General features: G+C 52.6%; 3 protein-coding genes across 4 annotated transcripts in view; 1 reads left to right on the forward strand and 2 right to left on the reverse strand.

The window, feature by feature from the left end:
* Positions 1 to 51: 51 nt before the first annotated feature.
* Positions 52 to 13,016, reverse strand: znf654 (zinc finger protein 654). Its single transcript, XM_031558222.2, has 10 exons — positions 12,805 to 13,016; positions 11,471 to 11,616; positions 9,139 to 9,220; positions 8,241 to 8,376; positions 7,739 to 7,941; positions 7,404 to 7,540; positions 6,842 to 6,983; positions 3,939 to 6,038; positions 1,734 to 3,849; positions 52 to 1,272 (listed from the first exon to the last, which is right to left on the reverse strand). Exons 1-10 carry the CDS (start codon positions 12,928 to 12,930, stop codon positions 1,262 to 1,264), a joined length of 5,199 nt encoding a protein of 1,732 aa, XP_031414082.1. The 5' UTR covers positions 12,931 to 13,016; the 3' UTR covers positions 52 to 1,261.
* Positions 13,017 to 15,220: 2,204 nt separating this feature from the next.
* cldng (claudin g) lies at positions 15,221 to 17,871 on the forward strand. Of its 2 annotated transcripts, XM_031558273.2 has the most exons (3): positions 15,260 to 15,293; positions 15,362 to 15,631; positions 17,181 to 17,871. In XM_031558273.2, the coding sequence occupies exons 2-3, from the start codon at positions 15,503 to 15,505 to the stop codon at positions 17,694 to 17,696; spliced, it is 645 nt and encodes a 214-aa protein (XP_031414133.1). In that variant the 5' UTR covers positions 15,260 to 15,293; positions 15,362 to 15,502; the 3' UTR covers positions 17,697 to 17,871. The 2 variants fall into 2 exon arrangements, with proteins under 2 accessions (XP_012688904.2, XP_031414133.1); XM_012833450.2 differs by having other exon boundaries at positions 15,221 to 15,631.
* Positions 17,872 to 19,295: 1,424 nt separating this feature from the next.
* The window catches only part of htr1fb (5-hydroxytryptamine (serotonin) receptor 1Fb), an 8,688-nt gene continuing 6,950 nt past the window's right edge, over positions 19,296 to 21,033 (reverse strand). Inside the window, exons 2-3 of the mRNA XM_031558577.1 lie at positions 19,588 to 20,527; positions 19,296 to 19,544 (exon numbers count right to left, since the gene is read on the reverse strand). Of these exons, the coding sequence (XP_031414437.1) occupies positions 19,296 to 19,544; positions 19,588 to 20,527 (1,189 nt within the window). The remainder of the gene's footprint in view (positions 19,545 to 19,587; positions 20,528 to 21,033) is intronic.

A 21,033-nucleotide genomic window follows, 5' to 3' on the forward strand; every position in this document is an offset into this window, starting at 1 on the left:
CCGTGAAGCTGCTCCCCCCCCCCCCCCAACCCACACACAACACACACACACACACACACACACCACACACACACACCTTCGCAGACCTGAGCACCAGTGAAGTAACTTAATTAATGACCGTCTGGATAATGTGATGCAACTGATGAGTAAAACCACACTGCCAGTGGGTGTCTGCACGTTCAATCAATCAATAGTTTACAAGATGATGGGGGGGGGGGACGGGGGACAGACAACCACCATCACGCCCTCCCCACAGCACAAGTGGACTGTTCAGGATTGAATTCACCCAATCCCAGAGCACCAGACAGGGGTGTGTGTGTGTGTGTGTGTGTGTGTGTGTGTGTGTGTGTGTGTGTGTGTGTGTGTGTGTGTGTGTGTGTGTGTGTGTGTGTGGTGGTTGTCTTGGGGCAGGATCAGGGTGGGTGAGTGTCTGGAGCTCCTTACAGAACAGCCTGCACTGAGTACAGGGCAGCGGAGACAACCACAAGGGCAGACGCAGAACGTCTGGAACCCTCCTGGCAGTCATGTGTGAAGGCATTCTTGATGACCGCTGCAGAACCAGAACCGGCCACTAGAGGCTGAGGAAGACTCCTCCCAGAGCGGTCTTCAGAACCAGAACCGGCCACTAGAGGCTGAGGAAGACTCTTCCCAGAGCGGCCCTCAGAACGTTTCATCCAAATACAGGGGGGAGTGGTTCTGGCTTGGGTCCGTTTGGTACAAGACGCTGGCCCCACAAATAAAAAAAAAACGTTTCTGATAAGTTCTGCACCATTTCAGGGGGAAAGAAATGTTAAGATGATCGACCCTGAGCAACCCAGGGCTAATATTTGAAGGGGCACAGTCTGAACGTCTGAAGTATTTTTGGCCCAGACATTTTCCATTTCTTATTCAAAAAGTTAAAGCAAAGATGTGTAGTGATTAGCAACAAGTGACAAGTCATCAAGCAACCACTGGAGAAGCGTGAGAGGCTCCGCCTTCCTTCCTTCCTTCCTTCCTCCTTCCTTCCTTCCTTGAAGATACTCATTTCAGTCTGGTGATATGAGGTTGGGGTCATGTGACCTGGGGTCATGTGACCTGTAGTCATTCAGTGTCTGCTAGAGTCTCTCCCTTCTCCGCTCCGCTCGTGAGCCAGTCAGGGCATAATCTCTCACAGGCGTCTCACAGGCGTCTCACAGGCGTCTCACAGGCGTCTCACAGGCGTCTCACAGCTTCCTTAGCGTCTTCTTCTTGGGAGTCTCCTTCTGCGACGCGTCTCCCCTGTTTACCAGCCACCTGTTCAAGTCAATACACGAGTCAGCATGTACAGCGCAACATGTCGCCAGCAGCTACAATACCGGTCAACAGGCACACACACACACACACACACGCGCGCACATAAACACGCGAACTGGCACTTCGACTAGTGCGTAAACTTGCAATTACAGCAGTTACATTTCCGCACTTCTTTTTCTTTTTTTATTTCATTTTGTTATATATGTAAAGTAGTATTTATTGTTACACCAGGTTCTATTGCTCGTAGCTTGACTATTCTCTCCCTTGTACGTCGCTTTGGACAAAAGCGTCTGCTAAATGACTAAATGTAAATGTAAACATGCACACACACAAACAAACACAGACACAAAATAGCTAGCAGTAGATACAATATTTCTCACAAACAGGTACAATATTTCTTGCAGTGTTTTTCCCAGGCAAACGCCCATTCAGACGACGTGCTCGCTCACTCACTCACTCACCTTCCTCGTCCGAGTCGAAGCCGAAGAGCGTGGCACACTTCTTGAGGGCGAGGTGCTCCTGCAGCTCCTCTGAGCTGGCCAGGGAGGCGAAGCACCGTGAGCAGCGCTGCCTCTGAGGGGGGCCACTGGGGGGCGCCACCTCCGCCTGTGCCTGTGCCACCGCCACCACGGGCCTGCTGCCACCCTTTTTGCGCTTGGGCATGCTGGTGTACTTCTCGTCCAGGTAGGCGCAGGGCAAGGGCCGGATGAAGGGCTTGGTGCCAACACTCCCGTACGGAGACAGCGGACCCTCTGCCTTCGGCGTGGCTGGACCGGTCGCCTTATTGCCGTGCCCGTTCACCAGAGCGGAGGACTCGCTCTGGCCGGCGCTGGAGGAGACGGGCCCCGGGCGACCCTCTACAGCCAAGCCTGCTCTTACGCTGGGGTCGGGAGCACCTGTCCTTGGGTCTGCTATTATGCTGGGAGGTCCCAGCGGGTCAGGGGCACCTGCCCTCGGGTCTGCTTTTACGGCAGGAAGTGTCAGATGGTCAGGGGCACCCGTCCTTGGGTCGGAGCCCAAAGCAGCGGGAGAGGGTATCTGATCCTGTGAGGGTGGCCCCGTGACAGCGAGGGCGGGCGTCCGCGGGGCTCGTACCTCCCCGTTGGGGGGCATCAGAGGGACGTGTCTGTACCTGGAGGGGCCGTAGTGCTTCCGCTCGTGCCTGTGCAGCTCGATGCTGGTCTGCGCGGTGTGCTGGCACCCCGAGAAGCAGCACAGCATGCGGAGCGTGGGGTGCTCCTTCATGTGCTCGCGCACGTCCGCCAGGCGCCGGAAGCCCTCGCTGCCGCAGCCCTGGTGGGGGCACCGGTGCTTCAGGCTGCCGCTGTGGCGGCCCGCGTGGGCGAAGAAGTGCTGAAAGCTGTGGAAGCGGCGGGTGCAGTACGTGCAGCGGCCCTCGGCCGACCGGTACACCGAGAGGAACGCGTCGCTGTCTGTGGGGTGGTGCTGCAGCAGGTGACCCAGAATAGCCCCGCCCCTCCCCTTCAGCATGTCCTGGCAAGACTGCGCCGGGCACGGAACCAGCTCGTTCGGGTTCGGCAGCCCACTCTTCAAGCCTGGCATCTGGCCTGGGCCATCACATGGCTTCACGGTCCCAAACACGGGCCCCGGCACAGAACCATCATCCCGGCCCGGAAGCACCTGTGCCTCGGCCTTCTTCAGAGCTTTCTGTGCTTTGCGTATTTTTTTTGGCTTGGCTGTAATGGCCTCTTGTGAGGCCGAATCCCCCTGGTCTGTGCTGTTACCCATGATGCTCTGGGAGGAGGCGTGGCCTCGGACCCGTTTCGCCTTCTTCCCCGGCGCCTCTCCACCTTCAGCGCTCACCTTCGTCTTCACCCGTGGACGTCTGTCCGTCTGAGCGCCTTCCCCCGCTGGTGGTCTCCCGCGCCGCTTCTTCCCTCCGACTTTCCCGTTGGGTCGCAGTGGATCATGCCCACCGTGTGTCTGCGAGGCAGCCGCGCCCTCCGTCACCCGCGCGTCTGCGGACTCCTCTGGCCCCGGGGCGAGTTTCCGATTCCACCAGCCCCGTTTCTTCTTCCTGACTCTGGGGGGCATGAGCGCCGTGTGCTTGCCGTGGCCGGTTCCGTTCTCCCGAGCCACCTCCTCCCCCAGCCCGGGAAGCTGCTCCAGCCGCAGCTGAGCCACGTGTTGGGAGAAGTGCTCGTAGGCCTCGGCCGGGCCCGCCGGAGGGTTCTCGCAGAACATGCACTTCCCTGGAGACAGCAGCTGGTTTCCACGGAAATGGGAGTTTGCGTGCCTCATGATGTTGCCGCCCTTGAACACTTTGTCACAGAGACGGCAACAATGGACGAGCGGGACAGGGGACTCCTGGGACGCGTGGAACACAGCAGACTCAGACGGCGGGGACTCCGACAGGTGATTCTTAGGTGGCATGACCTCGGACAGGGGAGCTGGAGAGAGTGTGGCTTCCGGTAGCGTAGTCTTAGACGGTGTCGCTTGTAGTAGTGTAGTCTTTGACGGTGTCGCTTGTAGTAGTGCAGTCTTAGATTGTGTTGTTTCCGGCAGGGGAGCTGGAGACAGACTGGGCTCAAATAGAGGAGTCTCTGGTGGTGTGACCTTGAGTTGGGGATTGTTCAATGGGAAAGCTCATTGGTTGTGACCTTTAGTTGGGGATTGTCCAATGGTGAAAGCTCATTGGGTGTGACCTTTAGTTGGGGATTGTCCAATGGTGAAAGCTCATTGGTTGTGACCTTTAGTTGGGGATTGTCCAATGGAGAAAGCTCATTGGATGAGGTTTCTGCTAGTGTGACCTGTGGCAGCAGAGACAGCAGTGCCTCAAAGGGTGAAGAGTCAAAGGGCGCCATCTTGGATGGCGGCACCTCAGACTGTCGAGTCTGAGAAGGTGGCAGAGTGGCAGAGGATACCAGCTCATGTGGCATTGTGTCCGAGTGCCACACCACAGACCTCACTGGGGTCCTCTGGGGCATCTCTGGTGGAGTCTGCGGTATCCCCTCTGCGGTCTGAGCCACTTCCTGTCTCCTGGCCTCCGCTTCCTCCGCAGCGGTCGCCTCGGCTGTGCCGAGTTCAGGCGTGGCCTCATCTGAAGAGGACACTGGAACTCTACGTCCAAACAACACACTGTCTTCAGGACTAACAGGCCCTGCTGGAGCCCTGATGAGACCACTACTATCCAGGTTGTTGTGGTCAAGCGAGATACTGTCATATTTGCCTGAGGTGAAACCATCTTCTGCAGTGATGCTTGGCTCAGTTGTCAGTCCGGTCTCTTCAGTAGAGGTTCTCTCGCTCAGCTGTTTAGCGCCATCTAGGGGTGTGGATGATGTATATGTGGCCACCTCCACCTCCACCATCTCCACCACCTGAGGCTCTCCACACCGCTGCACTGCGCTGGCTGTTGTGGTCGACTCCTGAGGCGACTCCTGAGGCGCCCCTTGCTGCTCTGCCTTCCCAGAGGCCTCCGGCGGCTCGGCGTCTAGCTGGACGCCCTGCTCCTCGTGAGTCTTAGCGTAGCTGTGGAACTGCCTGATGTGGCCCAGCGGACTGTGACTCTGAAACAGCCCCTCAACGCCGCTCTCTGAGAACATCTGCAGAGCCCTGTGTGACCCGCCGTCCGCTGCTGCTGCAAGAGCAGGTGTGACAATAACGTTGTCACCTGCCCCGCCAGTGCAGCGGTCCGAGAGCGACGTGGGGACAGGTGATGACGGGGCTCGAGTCGTCCACGTGTCCATCAGCTCGTTGTCGGGCAGGGAGAGCTCCAGCGCTTCGCTCCACAGGTGGAGAACAGCGGCCGCTTGCCCGTCGCCCAACGCCTCGCCCGTCGCAGCGGAGCCGGTGGCCGGGTTCTGCAGTATGTCCGCGGGTTTCTTCACGGTCTTGTTCCTCCTCTCCGAGGGCGAGCGCTCGTACGTCCGCATCTGCCCCGGCGGCGCCGGCGCCTGCGGCTTCCTCCCGGGCTTCCGGCCGGGCCTCCTGCCCCGACCCGGGGCGCTGTTCTCCGCCTGCGCCGCTGCCTCCTCCTCCAGGAGCCAGCGCGGCTTCCGACCCCGCCGCTTCCAGCCGTGGCGCTCGCCCTGACGGGAGAGTAGCCGCTGCTGGCGCGTGCCGAGCTGGCGCGCCGTGTTCTGCTGCGCCATGTCCAGCTGCCGGAACGAGCGGCGCAGTGACGACGACGACGACGAGGTCTCCACCATCTTCACGCCCGGCTTCCTGCCGCGACGCTTTGCTACCGACAACCCGCAGGGCAGGGCTCGGTGTCTGCCTGGTGCAGTCGCCATGGTCACCGGCAGCAGCCTCTGCTCACTGGTGGGCTGCGGCGGGGGACTGGCGGGTGGGTCGAGGTGGCACACGCACGGCTCTCGCCCGCAGCAGGCGGCCGCCCACGGCTCCTCCGCCATGATCTCCGTCAGCGCGGACCTGCAGTCCGAGCTCAGCAGGCTGACGCAGTTGGAGCGCAGCGTGATGAGGTTCCAGAACTCCGGGTCGAAGCAGAGTCCCTTCTTGAGGATCTGGAGCACCTCGAAGCGCACGTTGTTGCCGATGGGGCTGGCGTCCACGTGGTACTCCTGGTCGGGGTGCATGTACAGCAGGGAGACGGTCTTGTAGGACTCCACGGAGCGCTCCAGGAAGAACACCAGCAGGGCGCACACCCGACACACCTCCAGGTCCGAGGGCAGCAGGTAGGCCACGGTCTTGTAGAGCAGGGACTTCGTGACGGGGTCGCTCTGGAGGTCGGTCTCCAGTGCCCTGGCACACAACTCCACGCAAAACCTCAGGCCACACTTCCCCACCTAGCAAAGACAGACAGACAGACAGACAGACAGACAGACAGACAGAACTACAGGTTAAACTCAAACTCAAGAGGTCAAAGGTGAGGTCTAGTAAAGCAGTGTGGGGCAGAGTGCAAAAATGTAACTTTGGCGGGTAAAAGAATATGCCTAGCCTGTAACTTTTGTCATCTACCACTTAATATTAATATTGTTAATTAATTAATTTACTATTATAATTATTTTTGTATTAAGTAATATTGTTAATATTGTGCCCTGCTGTGGGGTAATGACTAAGAGAGGTATAATATGAATAGAATAGACTGAGAAATACCTGTACAGTACATGTACACTTAGCTTAGTGCGGAGTAAGAGGCTAACTGCGACTGCTGTCTGAGGTGAGGTGAGGTGAGGTGAGGTGAGGTGAGGTTTAGCTTAGCTTAGCTTAGTGCTGAGTAAGAGGCTAACTGAGACTGCTAGGTCAGGTGAGGTGAGGTTTAGCCTAGTGCTGAGTAAGAGGCTAACTGAGAGGTGAGGTGAGGTTTAGCCTAGCTTAGTGCTGAGTAAGAGGCTAACTGAGACTGCTAGGTCAGGTGAGGTGAAGTTTAGCTTAGTGCTGAGTAAGAGGCTAACTGCGACTGCTGTCTGAGGTGAGGTGAGGTGAGGTGAGGTTTAGCTTAGCTTAGCTTAGTGCTGAGTAAGAGGCTAACTGAGAGGTGAGGTGAGGTGAGGTTTAGCCTAGCTTAGTGCTGAGTAAGAGGCTGACTGAGACTGCTGCGTGAGGAGAGGTTTAGCTTAGTGCCGAGTAAGAGGGTAAGGAGCGGCACCTCTGCCAGGATGATCTTGATGAAGGGGAAGACGGCTCTGGCGTTGCCGGCGGTGAGGATCAGCTGATGGCACTGCTGCAGGAAGTCCTCCTTCGACGGGCTGGTTCGGAGCTGAAGCTTACTCCAGATGAACACCAGGTCCCTGCAGCCAGAGGAGGACATTAAACACCAGAGGAGGACGTTAAACACCAGAGGAGTTCTCAGGATACAAACATAGCCATGCCACAGGCACACCAGCAAGTGTGCCGTGAGCTTACCACAGGTGAATCATGTCTCCAGGGAGTGAGTGAGTGAGTGAGTGAGTGAGTGAGTGAGTGAGTGAGTGAGTGAGTGAGTGAGTGAGTGAGTGAGTGAGTGAGTGAGTGAGTGAGTGAGTGAGTGAGTGAGTGAGTGAGTGTGCGCGTGTGTGGTGAGCATGTGAGAGAGACTGTGTGTGTGTGTGTGAGAGTGTCTGTGTGTGGTGAGCGTGTGTGTGTGTGTGTGTGTGTGTGTGTGTGAGTGGTGAGCATGTGTGCGTGTGTGTGGTTTAGCGTGTAGTAAGCGTGTGTGTGTGTGTGCTCACCACAGGTTGAACATGTCCCCAGTACGTAGCTGCTGGCTCAGGAAGCCTCGGCTGAGCGTCAGCAGCAGGTCGTCGTTCACCTCCTCCTCACAGTTACAGATGATCTCCACCGCATCCATACCGTCAATCACAGACATCTGACACACACACACACACACACACACACACACACACACACAGTTACAGATCATCTCTGAAGCACTCTGCACATCAATCACTGACATCTGACAGGAAAACACACTGGTAAAGACACTCAGGCTCTCTCTCACACACACACACACACACACACACACACACACACACACACACACACACACACACACGCGTCTGCTTACCTGTGTGAGCAGGTGGTCGTTCATGGAGGCCTTCCACAGGCAGGTGAGGTGGGCCTGCAGGAAGAAGAGGTGGCGCCCAGCGCCGGGGTGCTGACTGCAGGCTCTCGCCAACGCCAGGGCCTCCTGCACGCGCTCACACACCAGCAGGTAGCGCACGCGCAGCTCCAGAAACACACACGCCTCCGAGCCCAGGAACCTGCTCACTGCAACACCACACACACCACACCACACACACACACACATCACAGGCATATGAAGGAGAGCAGCGGAGACCTGCTCACTAGCGTTAGCGTTAGCATTGTAACCCAAGTCAACATATACTGAAAAGTAACTAGTTGTATAATCTATAATAATAGTTATAATAACAATAGTTATTTTGAGTATCCCTGTCCTGATACGTTCACCTCTACGAAAGAGTACACCTGAGATGTGGCTATGACCCCTGCACGCGCACGCACGCACACACACACACACACACACACACTCCCAACAGCAACCTTACCCTCATCTGGAGGCTGTGGCGCCTCCCTCAGGATGCCCTGCAGCACTGCGCTCGCCCACGGGCCGCCATCTCTGATGATCTGCCTCACCTGCAGCAGGTAGAGGTTCTGGTGGCGCACCAAACACGCCTGGCACTCCTGAAAGAACACATATCTATGTGAGCGGAAGCCTACAGGCACTCCTGAAAGAACACATATCTGTGTGTGAGCGGAAGCCTACAGGCACTCCTGAAAGAACACATATCTGTGTGTGAGCGGAAGCCTACAGGCACTCCTGAAAGAACACATATCTGTGTGTGAGCGGAAGCCTACAGGCACTCCTGAAAGAACACATATCTGTGTGTGAGCGGAAGCCTACAGGCACTCCTGAAAGAACCCATATCTGTGTGTGAGAGGAAGCCTACAGGCTCGGAAGCGAGTGTGTGCGGTCCTATGCTAATGACAGCAGCATATCCACAACACAGCCGTTTCTTCAGACTACACGGTGATTGGTCAGGCTCGTGGAGTCCTGGCCACATGAGGACAGACTCTAGACTGTGCTGCTCTGATCCATAAGGACAGACTCTAGACTGTGCTGCTCCATAAGGACAGACTCTAGACTGTGCTGCTCCATAAGGACAGACTCTAGACTGTGCTGCTCCATAAGAACAGACTCTAGACTGTGCTGACAGACTCTAGACTGTGCTGATCCATGAGGACAGACTCTAGACTGTGCTGATCCATGAGGACAGACTCTAGACTGTGCTGCTCCATAAGAACAGACTCTAGACTGTGCTGCTCCATGAGGACAGACTCTAGACTGTGCTGACAGACTCTAGACTGTGCTGATCCATGAGGACAGACTCTAGACTGCGCTGACAGACTCTAGACTGTGCTGATGCAGAAGAACCGCATGCTCACCTGAAAGGAGTCCAGAATCCCTTTCAAGGGGTCTTCAGGGAACTCATCTTTCCCAAAGAACAGCAGCAGCTCAAAGACACTCCTGAGAGAGAGATAGAGGGAGGGGGAGAGGGAGAGAGAGAGAGCGAGAGCGAGAGAGCGAGAGATGGAGAGAGAGAGAGAGAGGGAGGGATGGAGAGAGAGAGGGATGGAGAGAGAAAGAGAGAGAGAGAGAGGGAGGGGGAGGAAGAGGGAGAGAGAGAGGGGGAGAGGGAGGGATGGAGAGAGAAAGAGAGAGAGAGGGAGGGAGAGAGAAAGAGAGAGAGAGAGGGAGGGGGAGGAAGAGGGAGAGAGAAAGAGGGAGGGAGAGAGAGAGAGAGAGGAGAGGGATGGAGAGAGAGAGGAGAGGGATGGAGAGAGAGAGAGAGAGAGAGAGAGAGAGAGAGAGAGGAGAGGGATGGAGAGAGAGAGGAGAGGGATGGAGAGAGAGAGAGAGAGAGAGAGAGAGAGAGAGAGAGAGAGAGAGAGAGGGAGGGGGAGGGAGAGAGAGAGAGAGGGAGGGAGAGAGAGAGAGAGAGGGAGGGAGAGAAAGAGAGAGAGCGTGAGCACAGATTTAAGCACGATCACTCAGGGATGTGGGAAAGGCACAGCAGGAGAAATAGAGATGGGCGACCGGTGCACCGATCCAATCACGAGTGGCCAGCTCTACGTACATCACTTCACACCTGCATTAGCATGCGTCTGCATTAGCATGCGTCTGCAGGCACATTCAGGTGTGGCATAGGTCCATCCCCCTGGGCCCAATACAGTCTGATGACACCAGAACCAGCTACACTCACGGTGCAAACCCATGACAGCGACGCGATACGCTTCCATCGCTTTGAGTGGGCGTGTTGTAGCGTGTGGAAATAGCATTTTCAAACTGTCAGAGACGACACCAAACAATCTGATTGGCCACTGCCGGGAAAAATCGCTCCTCATTTGCATAGGATTCAACATTTTCCAACTTTTATCGGTCGCGTCGCCCAAAACGGTGGTCTACGTCACAATGGATTGGCTCCCGTTGAAATGCATGGGATTAGAATATCGCGTCGCTCGTAACGGTGTCATGGGTTTGCACCGTCACCCTTCATATCTCCCAGTAAAAAGGACTTCATATCTCCCAGTGAAGAGGTGATCTGTGCACAGCACTAATCTTCAAGCTGACTATGCTTCGGCTTAGTAAAGACTGATGCTGTGATTCTCTGATATGCAAGCACTCTGATGTTCAATGAAATCTGGTTTGGTGCTAACCTCCGCTCTTTTCTGCGCACAAAACTGCTGATGTGCTGCTTAGCATTGGGGCGGCTTTTTAGCCACGGTTAGCTAACATTCGTTTTAAGATTTATTTTCTAACTAGCTGGCCCATTTTACATCTGACTTGGATGCTGTGTAGTTATTGCTGTAATATTGGCTTGCCTTTGAATAGAGTAAAGTAGGCTTTATCACTTTAAGAAGAGTTTGGGGAGATCCTCATTATTCGCTCGAGAGAATCTTGATGTTTGCCAGAAGTAAAACTAGCAGGCTAAAGGGAAGGAAGGGGGGTGGGTCGAGTTTACTCGTCGGACATCAGGCCAACTTGGTGTGTTATTGGCAATTGAAATGACTGTATGTGTGTGTGTGTGTGTTATTGGTCATTGAAATTGTAATATGCCTTTTCCTGACATTACACACACAAGTCTAGTGCTGTGGTAAATACAACAGTGTTTCTACACTGGTGGGTCCCTGGTGTGTGTGTGTGTGTGTGTGTGTGTGTTATAACAGTGTTTCTACACTGGTGGGTCCCAAAAGTGGGTGTCTGAATCCTTCTGAAGGAGTCACAGAGTCTATCTGTTCCTTCAGAACGAAATGTCTCTGATTTAAGTTAAGATGCTATGCATGCAGGGCTAAAAGCAGGCTCTATGTTTACGTTTATATTTTAATGTTTCAATTCTATCAAGTTCGGGTCGCCTCTTAATGACCATGGGAAATTGTGGGTCCCAAGACCAGACCAGTTGAAAACCACTGAAATATAAGACATACACACAGTCAAGTGATACGTACAGGGACAGAATATTAAGATATATCACACACACACACACACACACACACACACACACACACACACACACACACACACACACACACACACACGTCTGATACGTACAGGGACAGACAGACTATTCAGATATCACACTCACACACACACTTCTGATTCAGATATCTATCACACACACACACACACACACACACACACACACACACACGTTTGATACGTACAGGGACAGGCTATTCAGATATCACACACCCACACACACAGTCCAGTGATACGTACAGGGCCAGGCTACTGAGGGTGTAGCGCACATGCTCGCAGTCTGCAGGGAAAGAGGCGGTTCTTCGGACGAAGGAGCAGAGTGCCCAGCGGAGAACCTGAAGCTGAGGCAGTGGTACCTGCCAGCGTCCCGTGTGTTCCTCCACCAGCTGGAGAGGGAGAGAGAGAGAGAGAGGGGTGTGGGTGGAGGGGGTTAGAAACACAGCACTGAGAACTTCACTGCCTGCTAGTAATATTGGCCCACTCAACCACCCCAACCCCACATAGATAACGTGTAGAAACGTCCCTGCACAATACAGTGCTGTCTGGGGCAGCAAGATAATACTTCCATATACTGCAGTTCTTTTAAGCGTTTACATGTCCGTTTACATGTGAAGCTTTCATTGTTTATGACACTCCTAACCTTGTTCCAATATTTCTGTAGACGCGTGGGCAGTTGTAAAAGGCAAACAGTCAATTCATAACATTAAATTGTTGTCATTAGCTATCTAAAACTGATCAACAATGCGTTTGCCAACCTAAGTCAAGGACACATGGCCGTGTTTACAAAACGTTCACTGCTCGGTGTCAACGAAACTATTCAGCTTTTACAGGTAAACAACGGTTAGATCTGGATACTGTCGGGAGAAACAATAATCACAAACGTCCACATGACGGGAATGGCAACTTCATTTACAACATGACATATCATGCACAAATCTGAAATTGGATAAGGCAACTCGGCTTGGTGAAAAGGCATCGGAGGCATAAAGTTTAAGAGTTCATGTTGAGATGTTTGTGTCGGCCTAGCTTACACCACTTTAAAAAACCTGCCGAGCAAACGTTAGCCACCGCCAAGTACTGTGTTTTGATGCATAACAAACTCGGGGTTGGAACTTGTCTGTAGCCAACTAGGGATGTTCATAAGCATAGAAAGTAAAGCTCTAGACGTCGTCGGATACCAACTGTCTATCCATCACGAATGTCGTGCAGTAACCTAGCTAGCTACCAGGATATGAACACTAGCATCAAGTAGGCCTGCTAGCTGTTTTGGAATGCAGCTATCATAAGCAGCTAGCGGTTATCTAGCTCCCCAGCAAGCTAACAAACAAATGTCGACTCACAACTCCCTTCTAACTCAGATAATAGACATCTCAGGCCCATAGCATTGTGCAATTCGTTCATGTTTGCAAGTGACCGTATACGGTGTAGTTTCAGGCAGAGGCCACTGAGCTCCATTGGCTACTGGGGGAGGGGAATTGTCTGGTTAGCTATGAGGTAGCTCTTTTAGCTAGCTCTTTGGGAACTACAACTGGGATCACTTTGTTGATGATACGATGTAAAAGTTAGTATCCTACCTTACAGAACTTTGCACAGTAGGACTTGCTTATGTGTCCATGTTCGTCGCGTGCACTAGCAGCCAGCAAACACTCTAATTCTTCTTTCAGCCTGTCTAACTCTACTTCACTCTCTTCTTCCGCCATACTGGCTGTCTTACCTAGCGCGTACAACAGCAACCACAATGTTCCCGTAGACCTCACTCGCCTCTGCTTCCAAAAAACCCGATTGGCATTTTACACGCCAGTTCCCGCTGACGGACAGGCCCGAAACCAACTCCAATTGGCCTACTAGGATGAGTAGCCACACCCCAAACGCCGTGCGAATGTTTTCAGCACATGCAATTGGTTTGACTGTTGATACACAAACGTAATTCCGAAACGAAACTTCCAAAAAACGCAAGGATTGATGCGCCATTACTAGAACTGTCAATCTTACAGTTATCATGCTGTTTCATTCATTTCTTGTTAATGTTTTCCCGTGACAATGACTGCATGTCATGATAAAGGACAAAAAAATTATGTTTCTACCATTGAACCGGCCAGTTCAAACTTCAGGGAAAAGTTTGACAAGGTCATTAGGTTTTAATTAGGTGATTAATTATCATTTCCACACCAAAATAAAAAAATGTGAGGAGGATTATTCGATACAGATCTTAATATGGAATATGCTATTGAAATCGCCTTGAGTCCTTGTATGCCTGGTGCAGCATCACTAGGCTGGGTGCAGGTGGGAACACGCCGATTAATTTCCGGTTTGGAGTCTTAATTAAGCACGTGTTCTTTCCGGTTTGTTTGACGTGTTCTACTGACACTAAAGTGTGTGCAGGTAAGCAAGTGGACATACCTCTACAGAGGTCCTGTCTCGACTGTTTTGTTTCTTTAATTAAATGTATATGAACTTTGTAAAACTTTTTCCCCAAATTATAATTTTCTTTTTATCTTCGGGGTTTACCTTTTGTAGGAACTCGGGGTACTTTCCAGCCCTTCCTGTTTTGTTACCGATGCAGTGTAGGAACTACGGACTTGACCTTGCCTTTGCATTTTGATCACGACGTCAATTCTGAGCACGAAAAAAATTATATGTCTCCCGCATCAACATTAGACTATTGAACCAGATATTTTCTAGATGACGTTAGGATTACCCCAAGGTGGAGTTCAAGGTTGAATTTGGCTGTTAAATTGCTAATAGTAGATTATAAAACAATTGGGTTCTATTGAATTATTTAGCTGTTTCTGATTGGACAAGAGACGTTCCATGAGTTGGAATATCCCAGGACATCCCAAATCGGACTTTTCACAGCTAATAATAAATCACTCCGCGATGAAACATTCTATAGCACGTTGATACAATTAAGCGATAACCGTTAATTCAAAGTTCTTATAATTCCAAAAGACGTTGACAATGGAACTATTTTTTTGTTGCGGAGAAACAATGGCGAAATAAACATTTTTTTAAATCAATAACTTTGTGTTTAAATGTTAATTGGTTGACTATAACATTGTTTTATAAAAGCAATATAGTACTCGTGCGAGTGGGGTAGGTAAGGGATATTCCCACGGGTGTTGTTGCCTGCGCCACTCGGCCTCCGGGCTCGTGGCTACGGCCGAACACCACCCGTGGGAATATCCCTTACCTACCCCACTCGCACTCGTACTATATTGCTTAATTCAATGGTTTTAAGGCAGCTGTAATTACTTCATTAGTAAATATACCGTCACCACTATTATAAGAAAGCCTATATTTCAGCTGACATTTTGCATGTTTTCCTTCAGTGACAATAACCTCAAGCAAACTGTGAGCTGTAATTTATTTTGCATTACCTCTTGATGGTTTGTAGTAGTTTGTGGTTTGGAGTAGGTGCTGAAACCGCTGGGTGGGGCTTGTAGTGATGGTTGATGCTAATGAGTTAGACGCGATGTGAGTGGTAGACTACAACAAGCGCCATTTTTAAAAACGGCAAGGGTGTTTTTTTAAACCACAGGTTATGCACAGCAAATACAGCCAAAGGAATTTGAGCTTACAGACTTAACATGCTGAGGTTACTGTCACCGAATGAACACAGTTGACAAAACGTCAGCTAAAATATAGGCTTTACTTAATGAACAGTGGTGCCACGAAGTTTACCCGTAGCCCCACAGGTTATGGCCCTGGCCTACCTCCGCTTCTGAAAGCTTAATGGCAAAACCTACACATGTTCCTGCCGTATCTTTTTATATGATCATCAGTCCCATCCATGTTTTAGTCTTGTCTAAGTCACAGGTTTAGATTCTCTACGTCTGTAACCCGCAGGTTAAAGTCTTCATCTTTCTTACAGGTCTAAGTCTCATGCTGTTCTAGTCCTCTGGTTTGCCCACACCAGTGCTCTAGCCCGTGCCCGTGGTCCTGTGTTGTGCCCGTGCCCCTGGTACTGTCTTGTGCCCGTGCTCCTGCTCCTGTGTTGTGCCCGTGTTCCTGTGTTGTGCCTGTGTTGTGCCCGCGCTCCTGTTCCTGTGTTGTGCCCGTGCCGCGCTCCTGTTCCTGTGTTGTGCCCGCGTTCCTGTGCTGTGCCCGTGCTCCTGTTCCTGTGTTGTGCTCGCGCTCCTGTTCCTGTGTTGTGCCCGTGCCGCGCTCCTGTTCCTGTGTTGTGCCCGCGTTCCTGTGCTGTGCCCGTGCTCCTGTTCCTGTGCTGTGCCCGTGCTCCTGTTCCTGTGCTGTGCCCGTGCTCCGTGCCAAGCCATGTCTGTGGGCCTGCAGATCCTTGGCGTGGCGCTGGGGATGTTTGGGTGGCTGGGGGCCATCGTGTCCTGCGTCCTGCCCCTGTGGCGGGTGACTGCCTTCATCGGGAACAACATCGTGACGGCACAGGTCTGTACAGGCCGCCGCTGCGGGCGGCACACTGTGCACTCTTCTGCTCCTCCTTTCATTTTCTCTCTTCATTCAACAGTTTACTTTCTTTTATTTTTTATGTTTATTTAATTCAACTTTATTCTATAGTTATTTTCTTTTTTATAAACTATGTCATTGTAAAGCTTTCTGATCGTCTTCTGTATGAAATATGTGTGACTGTGCTGTACACGTGTGCGGTGTGACTGCTGTACACGTGTGCTGTGTGACTGCTGTATAAGTGAGCTGTGCTGTGTGACTGTGCTGTGTGACTGTGCTGTGTGACTGTGCTGTGCTGTATATGTGTGCTGTGTGACTGTGCTGTACACGTGTGCTGTGTGACTGCTGTATAAGTGAGCTGTGCTGTGTGACTGTGCTGTGTGACTGTGCTGTGTGACTGCTGTATAAGTGAGCTGTGCTGTGTGACTGTGCTGTGCTGTATATGTGTGCGGTGTGACTGTGCTGTACACGTGTGCTGTGTGACTGCTGTATAAGTGAGCTGTGCTGTGTGACTGTGCTGTGTGACTGTGCTGTGTGACTGTGCTGTGCTGTATATGTGTGCTGTGTGACTGTGCTGTACACGTGTGCTGTGTGACTGCTGTATAAGTGAGCTGTGCTGTGTGACTGTGCTGTGTGACTGCTGTATGAGTGTGCTGTGTGACTGTGCTGTGTGACTGTGCTGTATAAGTGTGCTGTGTGACTGTGCTGTGTGACTGTGCTGTATAAGTGTGCTGTGTGACTGTGCTGTGTGACTGTGCTGTGTGACTGTGCTGTATAAGTGTGCTGTGTGACTGTGCTGTGTGACTGTGCTGTATAAGTGTGCTGTGTGACTGTGCTGTGTGACTGTGCTGTATAAGTGTGCTGTGTGACTGCTGTATAAGTGTGCTGTGTGACTGTGCTGTATAAGTGTGCTGTGTGACTGTGCTGTGTGACTGTGCTGTATAAGTGTGCTGTGTGACTGTGCTGTGTGACTGTGCTGTGTGACTGCTGTATAAGTGTGCTGTGTGACTGTGCTGTATAAGTGTGCTGTGTGACTGTGCTGTGTGACTGCTGTATAAGTGTGCTGTGTGACTGTGCTGTATAAGTGTGCTGTGTGACTGCTGTATAAGTGTGCTGTGTGACTGTGCTGTATAAGTGTGCTGTGTGACTGCTGTATAAGTGTGCTGTGTGACTGTGCTGTATAAGTGTGCTGTGTGACTGCTGTATAAGTGAGCTGTGCTGTGTGACTGTGCTGTGTGACTGTGCTGTATAAGTGTGCTGTGTGACTGCTGTATATGTGAGCTGTGCTGTGTGACTGTGCTGTATAAGTGTGCTGTGTGACTGTGCTGTATATGTGTGCTGTGTGACTGTGCTGTATAAGTGTGCTGTGTGACTGTGCTGTATATGTGTGCTGTGTGACTGTGCTGTATATGTGTGCTGTGTTGCTGTGCTGTATAAGTGTGCTGTGTGACTGTGCTGTGTGACTGTGCTGTGTGACTGTGCTGTGTGACTGTGCTGTGTTGCTGTGCTCTGACCTTCCTTTCTGTGTCAGGTCATGTGGGAGGGCCTGTGGATGAACTGTGTGGTGCAGAGCACGGGTCAGATGCAGTGTAAGGTCTACGACTCCATGCTGGCCCTGCCCCAGGAGCTGCAGGCGTCCCGCGCCATCCTGGTCATCGCCGTCCTGCTGTCCGCTGTGGCGCTGCTCGCCAGCCTCGCCGGAGGGAAGTGCACCACCTGCCTGGAGGAGGGCTCCGGGAAGGCCAGGGTTGCCACGGTTGCCGGCGCGTTGCTGGTGATTGGCGGGCTGCTGTGTTTGATCCCGCCCAGCTGGTCAGCCCACCAGGTTATTCGGGACTTCTACAACCCCCTGGTGGCCTCGTCACAGAAGCGCGAGCTGGGGGCCGCCCTCTTCGTCTGCTGGGGCTCTGCCGCCCTGCTGCTCATCGGCGGGGGGCTCGTCTGCGCCTCCTGCCCCCTCAGGAGTGGTGCCATGGGGGTCGGTGGCAACCGCTACAAACTCACCTCCCCGACCTCCGGGCAGAGCGAACGCTTGGCCTACGTCTGAGGTCCACATGGGACACACACCGCATGCGCTCTCGATGTTTGTGTTGAGTACTCTTGTTTTAATGTTATATGTTTATTGAGTAAACTGTTTATTTTGTGTTTGTTGTTTTGTTTATGCAAATTTGTGTGACCCCATTTAAGTAACTGAATAAAACATTTATTTTTTAAATACAAAACATAGGCTGTGATGTGTTTCATGTATGTTGAGGGTGCTGAGGGTGTTATCCAGTAGGTGGCGCTGTTGCACTGAACAGTCTCCTGGGGCGAGAGCTTTATCGAATGTTGGCCAGGGATGAAGCTCTTACTGAAGAACTGATTTATTGGCACCATTTTAAAGACTTAAATAGCAGATCACAAAGTACAGAAGGAGGTAGTGACAGGAATGTAGTCAAAAATCTGATATGCGAAATCTGTGTTCGTCTGAATAAGAGGCCTTCAATGGCTTTTTTTTTATGTAACCTGTTGTACAGACTTAAGTACTAGAATGAATCTGTTCATCACATTTGCCCAAAAATACTTATTTCTGAAGACAACCTCCAGTAGCGCTAGAGAACATCAAATACTGTAACGCTCCCCCCTCCCTGCTGTAGGATTAACACTAACCAGTATTTCACACACACACATGTGAGTCTGTAGGGTTAACACTAACCCAGTATTTCACACACATGTGAGTCTGTGGGGTTAACTCTAACTAGTATTTTACATACATGTGAGTGTAGGATTAACTAACCCAGTATTACACACACACACATGTGAGTCTGTAGGGTTAACTAACCCAGTATTACACACACACACATGTGAGTCTGTAGGTTTAACTCTAACCCAGTATTTCACACACATGTGAGTCTGTAGGGTTAACACTAACTCGGTATTCCACACACATGTGAGTCCGCAGACGTGACCACTGGCACTATCAGCACAGAACAAGTCATCCTGAATGTGCAGTACACCCACAAACACATCTCTCTCTCTGTACACAGTCTAAAGAGAGGCTGCACTGGACATGTCCAATCAACAACAGCTCCAGTCTGAGGCATGAAGTGGACATGCTCTCTTATTAAAGTCTTTACACTGACTGACACACAGGATGTTCCTATGCCCTCCAGTTGACAGTAAAGTCTTGAGGATCCCATAAGTTCTGAGAGAGAAGTTTGACTGTGATCTCCAGTCGACAGTAAAGTCTTGAGGATAAATTCTGAGAGAGAAGTTTGACCGTGATTGTAATTGTACGCCCGTCGGTTGGTGAAGAACTTTCTGATCTGTCAGCACTTGTGAAAGAGGGGTCTGGTCTGGTCTGACTGATTTCCGTGTTGTGCCATCAAGGCTGGTCCATTCGCCTCACACCTTCACGTCTCAAGCCTTGGTTGCTTTTGCAGTTCAAAGTGTATAGAAATGAGACGACGTTTGCTTCGACAGAGACGACCATGGCGGCGTGTTCGAGCGAGGAGACGATGCTTGCCTTGGCGAGCGAGGTGACGACGTTTGCTTCGACAGAGACGACCATGGCGGCGCGTTCGAGCGAGGAGACGATGCTTGCCTCGACGGGCGAGGAGACGATGCTTGGACAGACGGGCGAGGAGTCGATGCTTGCACAGACGGCTCATCTGTAGTGGTTGCAGTGGAAAGCCAGCAGCCTCTTGAAGGCCTTCTTGAAGTCCTCGTTGAAGACGGTGTAGATGAGGGGGTTGATGAGGGAGTTCAGGTAGCCCAGCCAGGTGAGGCCGTCGGCCACCGCCGCCGAGGTGCCGCAGGACGGGCAGCTGTTGACGATCACCTCCTTCAGGAAGAAGGGGAGCCAGCAGACCACGAAGGCCCCCAGGATCAGCCCCAGCGTGAGGGCCGCCCTGCGCTCGCGGGCGGCGGGGGTGTGGCGGGGGCTCAGGGGGGGGCGCGCGCCGGCGCCCGTGATGCGGGTCCGGTCGGTCCCCTCGTTGGAGTTCTGAGAAGGAGCGCTCGGTGGTGGGGCTGAGGGTGACGGGGCTGAGGGTGACGGGGCTGAGCGTGCCGTCCCGCTCCCAGCCCGACCCGGACCCGGACCCGGACCCGGACCCTTCCCCCCCCGGCAGAACCACGCTGCTCACCGTGCACCGCACCAGCCGGCTGCCGTGCCGGTTCCGCAGGGTCTGGGCCGCGTGGTAGATCCGGTAGTACAGAACCAGGATGAGCAGCAGGGGGATGTAGAACGCGCCGAACGTGGAGTAGACGGTGAAGGCCACGTGGTCGTGCTCCATCAGGCACTGCGTGACCCCGCCTTCTGTCTCGCGCCCCTCGTCCTGTCTCCTCCACACCAGCGGGGGCAGCGACACGAGCACGCTGAGCAGCCACACGGCGGAGATGGTGAGGAGAGCGTGGCGCGCCGTGCGCTTCCGCGAGTAGGCCACGGCGTCGGTGATGGCGCGGTAGCGGTCGATCGCTATGGCGGCCAGGTGCAGGATGGAGCAGGTGCAGCAGGTGACGTCCACGCCCAGCCACAGGTGGCACAGCGCCGTGCCCAGCGCCCAGCGCTCCTCGCCGATGTACACGATGCTCACCGGCATCACCAGCACCGCCACCAGCAGGTCCGTCAGCGCCAGCGAGCAGATCAGGTAGTTGGCCGGGCTTCGCAGCCTGCGTGTCGCCAGAATGGCCGTGATGACCAGCGAGTTGATGCCCGCCGCCGCCACCGCCAGGACCGCCAGGCCCAGAGGCAGCAGCACCCGACTGAGGTCGTGGGTCGCCTGGGGGTCGGGCTGGGGGTCACGCTCACCCATCTGGAAGGAGGAGGGGAGCGGCTCTGTGGAGTGGAGGGGCAGGTGAGGGTCCATCAGAGAAGAGGAGCTGGACTGGACTGTCCTGAGAAAGAGAGGGAGAGATGGAGATTAGACCATCATCAGTGTCTTTAATGGAAACAGAGAAAGAGAGAGAGAGAGAGAGAGAGATGGAGATTAGACCATCATCAGTGTCTTTAATGGAAACAGAGAAAGAGAGAGAGAATTAGAGAGGGGGAGAATTAGAGAGAGAGAGAGAGATGGAGATTAGACCATCATCAGTGTTTTTAATGGAAACAGAGAAAGAGAGAGAGAGAGGGAGAGATGGAGATTAGACCATCATCAGTGTCTTTAATGGAAACAGAGAAAGAGAGAGAGAGAGAGAGGAGAGATGGAGATTAGACCATCATCAGTGTCTTTAATGGAAACAGAGAAAGAGAGAGAGAGAGAGAGAGAGAGATGGAGATTAGACCATCATCAGTGTCTTTAATGGAAACAGAGAAATAGAGAGAGAATTAGAGAGGGGGAGAATTAGAGAGAGAGAGAGAGATGGAGATTAGACCATCATCAGTGTCTTTAATGGAAACAGAG

Source organism: Clupea harengus, chromosome 21, assembly GCF_900700415.2.
Source record: "Clupea harengus chromosome 21, Ch_v2.0.2, whole genome shotgun sequence".
Lineage (NCBI taxonomy): Eukaryota > Metazoa > Chordata > Actinopteri > Clupeiformes > Clupeidae > Clupea > Clupea harengus.